This window comes from Oryzias melastigma, linkage group LG14 (genome assembly GCF_002922805.2).
Source record: "Oryzias melastigma strain HK-1 linkage group LG14, ASM292280v2, whole genome shotgun sequence".
In the NCBI taxonomy this organism is placed as follows: domain Eukaryota; kingdom Metazoa; phylum Chordata; class Actinopteri; order Beloniformes; family Adrianichthyidae; genus Oryzias; species Oryzias melastigma.
This window is the reverse complement of record NC_050525.1, coordinates 27,311,225-27,313,084: the sequence shown is the minus strand read 5'-3', so window position 1 is coordinate 27,313,084 and position 1,860 is coordinate 27,311,225. Positions and strand designations below refer to the sequence as shown.

Here is a 1,860-nt window from a genome sequence, read left to right as displayed (position 1 = left end):
TGGGGTTAATCTGGAGGCAGATTTGGTCATGTGACCTGTTGGAACGTCTGGGGTTCATCTGAAGGCAGATTTGGTCATGTGACCTGTTGGAACATTTGGGGTTCATCTGGAGGCAGGTTTGGTTATGTGACCTGTTGGAATGTTCAGGGTTCATCTGAAGGCAGATTTGGTCATGTGACCTGTTAAAACGTTTGGGGTTCATCTGAAAGCAGATTTGGTCATGTGACCTGTAAAAAGGCTTGGGGTTCATCTGAAGGCAGATTTGGTCATGTGACCTGTTAAAACGTTTGGGGTTCATCTGGAGGCATATTTGGTCATGTGACCTGTTGCAACGTTTGGGAATATCTGAAGGCAGATTTGGTCATGTGACTTGTTGGAACGTTTGGGGTTCATCTGAAGGCAGATTTGGTCATGTGACCTGTTGGAACGTTTGGGGTTCATCTGATGGCAGATTTGGTCATGTGACCTGTTGAAACGTTTGGGGTTCATCTGAAGGCAGATTTGGTCATGTGACCTGTTGGAACCTTTGGGGTTCATCTGAAGGCAGATGTTTAGCTCTGAACATCTTCAGGATTGACTTTCCAGAAACAGTAATTTGTTGGAACAAATAACACTTGATTCAGACAGTCAATGAGATCCTCTAAATCAGGGGGGTCAAACTCCAGGCCTCGAGGGCCGGCCTCTGCTGGATTTTAAGAAATCCTGATTCATCTGCTGCTGATTACCTGGTCAGGTGTGTTCAATAAGGATCTCTAATAGTAGGTTGGTTGGAAAACATGTAGGACGCCGGCCCTCGAGGCCTGGAGTTTGACACTCTGGTCCAGAGATCAGGGTTGGATGGTCACATGACATTCAAGTGGTCAAAGGTAGAATGAAATTATAAAGTGTAAAAGGTTTCAACCCCAGAACAAATCTCATGAATGATTTCTCCTCAGATGAAAAGGATGAGCTGGCGTGTTTGTGAGTCTTTTACATTGAAGTGAATGGGAACTGGCGTGTTATCAACAGAGCCCCCTGCTGGTGACTTCAGCTGGATGTCAGACTGACACCACATTTAAAAGTTAGGAGGCGGAGCTAGCCCAGGTGATTGCTGGCATCAGTTAAACTCACCTTCATCCGCCTTGATTCAATTCTGGACTTGTAGCAGAACTCGACCAATGCCACCATCATGGCCAGTCCCAGTCCACCAATCAGGATGTAGAACACTCCCGCCACATTGCTCAGACTGAGCGCGCTCGTCTTGTCCTGCCAGCGTAAGAAGGCGGAGTCAAAGGTAACCAGTGGTGGTGCGGACAGTCATGTCATCATCACATTGCTGCACAGGTGGAGGTGTCACTAAAGGGGAGGAGTTAGCATTCAGGAGCTGTGATCTGAGGAAGCAGTTTTTCAGGTGTGGCTTCATCTGCCTGTGAGGAGGTCTCAGATGTTCTCATTGACCTTTGACCTCTGACCAAAGACACATTTGACTCCATCCGTCTGTGATCTGCAGGCGACTCTCCAGAGAGAAGCTCAGCTATCAGCTCTCAGGTTCCTCAGAGAAACTTCTGACATTTCTTAACATGGAATTCAAACAGGTACCTTCCAGCTGCTGCCTTTAGGGGGTGCTACAATCATCCACCTCCATCTGACCTCCTCTATCATCAACCTCCTCTTTCCTGGTGTCTCTAGTCCCATCATCATCATCATCACTGCTCCTCCTCCTAACGGGTCCAAACATCTCCGTCTGCTTCCAGAACATCTATGATCTGATCCTCGGGATTCATTCCAGATCCGTTCTAGGCCCTCCCAGAGAACCTCAGGATATTCATCTCATCTTCCTCCTCGTCTGTCTCCTCGTCTGCCTTCCGTCTATCTCCCGTC

At 47.8% G+C, this 1,860-nt stretch overlaps 1 protein-coding gene across 1 annotated transcript in view; it reads right to left on the bottom strand.

Annotated features, from left to right (window-relative positions):
- Nucleotides 1-1,860, bottom strand: part of LOC112141341 (glutamate receptor 1) — a 52,211-nt gene that overhangs the window by 8,635 nt on the left and 41,716 nt on the right. The window contains exon 17 of the mRNA XM_024264457.2: nucleotides 1,111-1,245. Within this exon, the coding sequence (XP_024120225.1) occupies nucleotides 1,111-1,245 (135 nt within the window). The remainder of the gene's footprint in view (nucleotides 1-1,110; nucleotides 1,246-1,860) is intronic.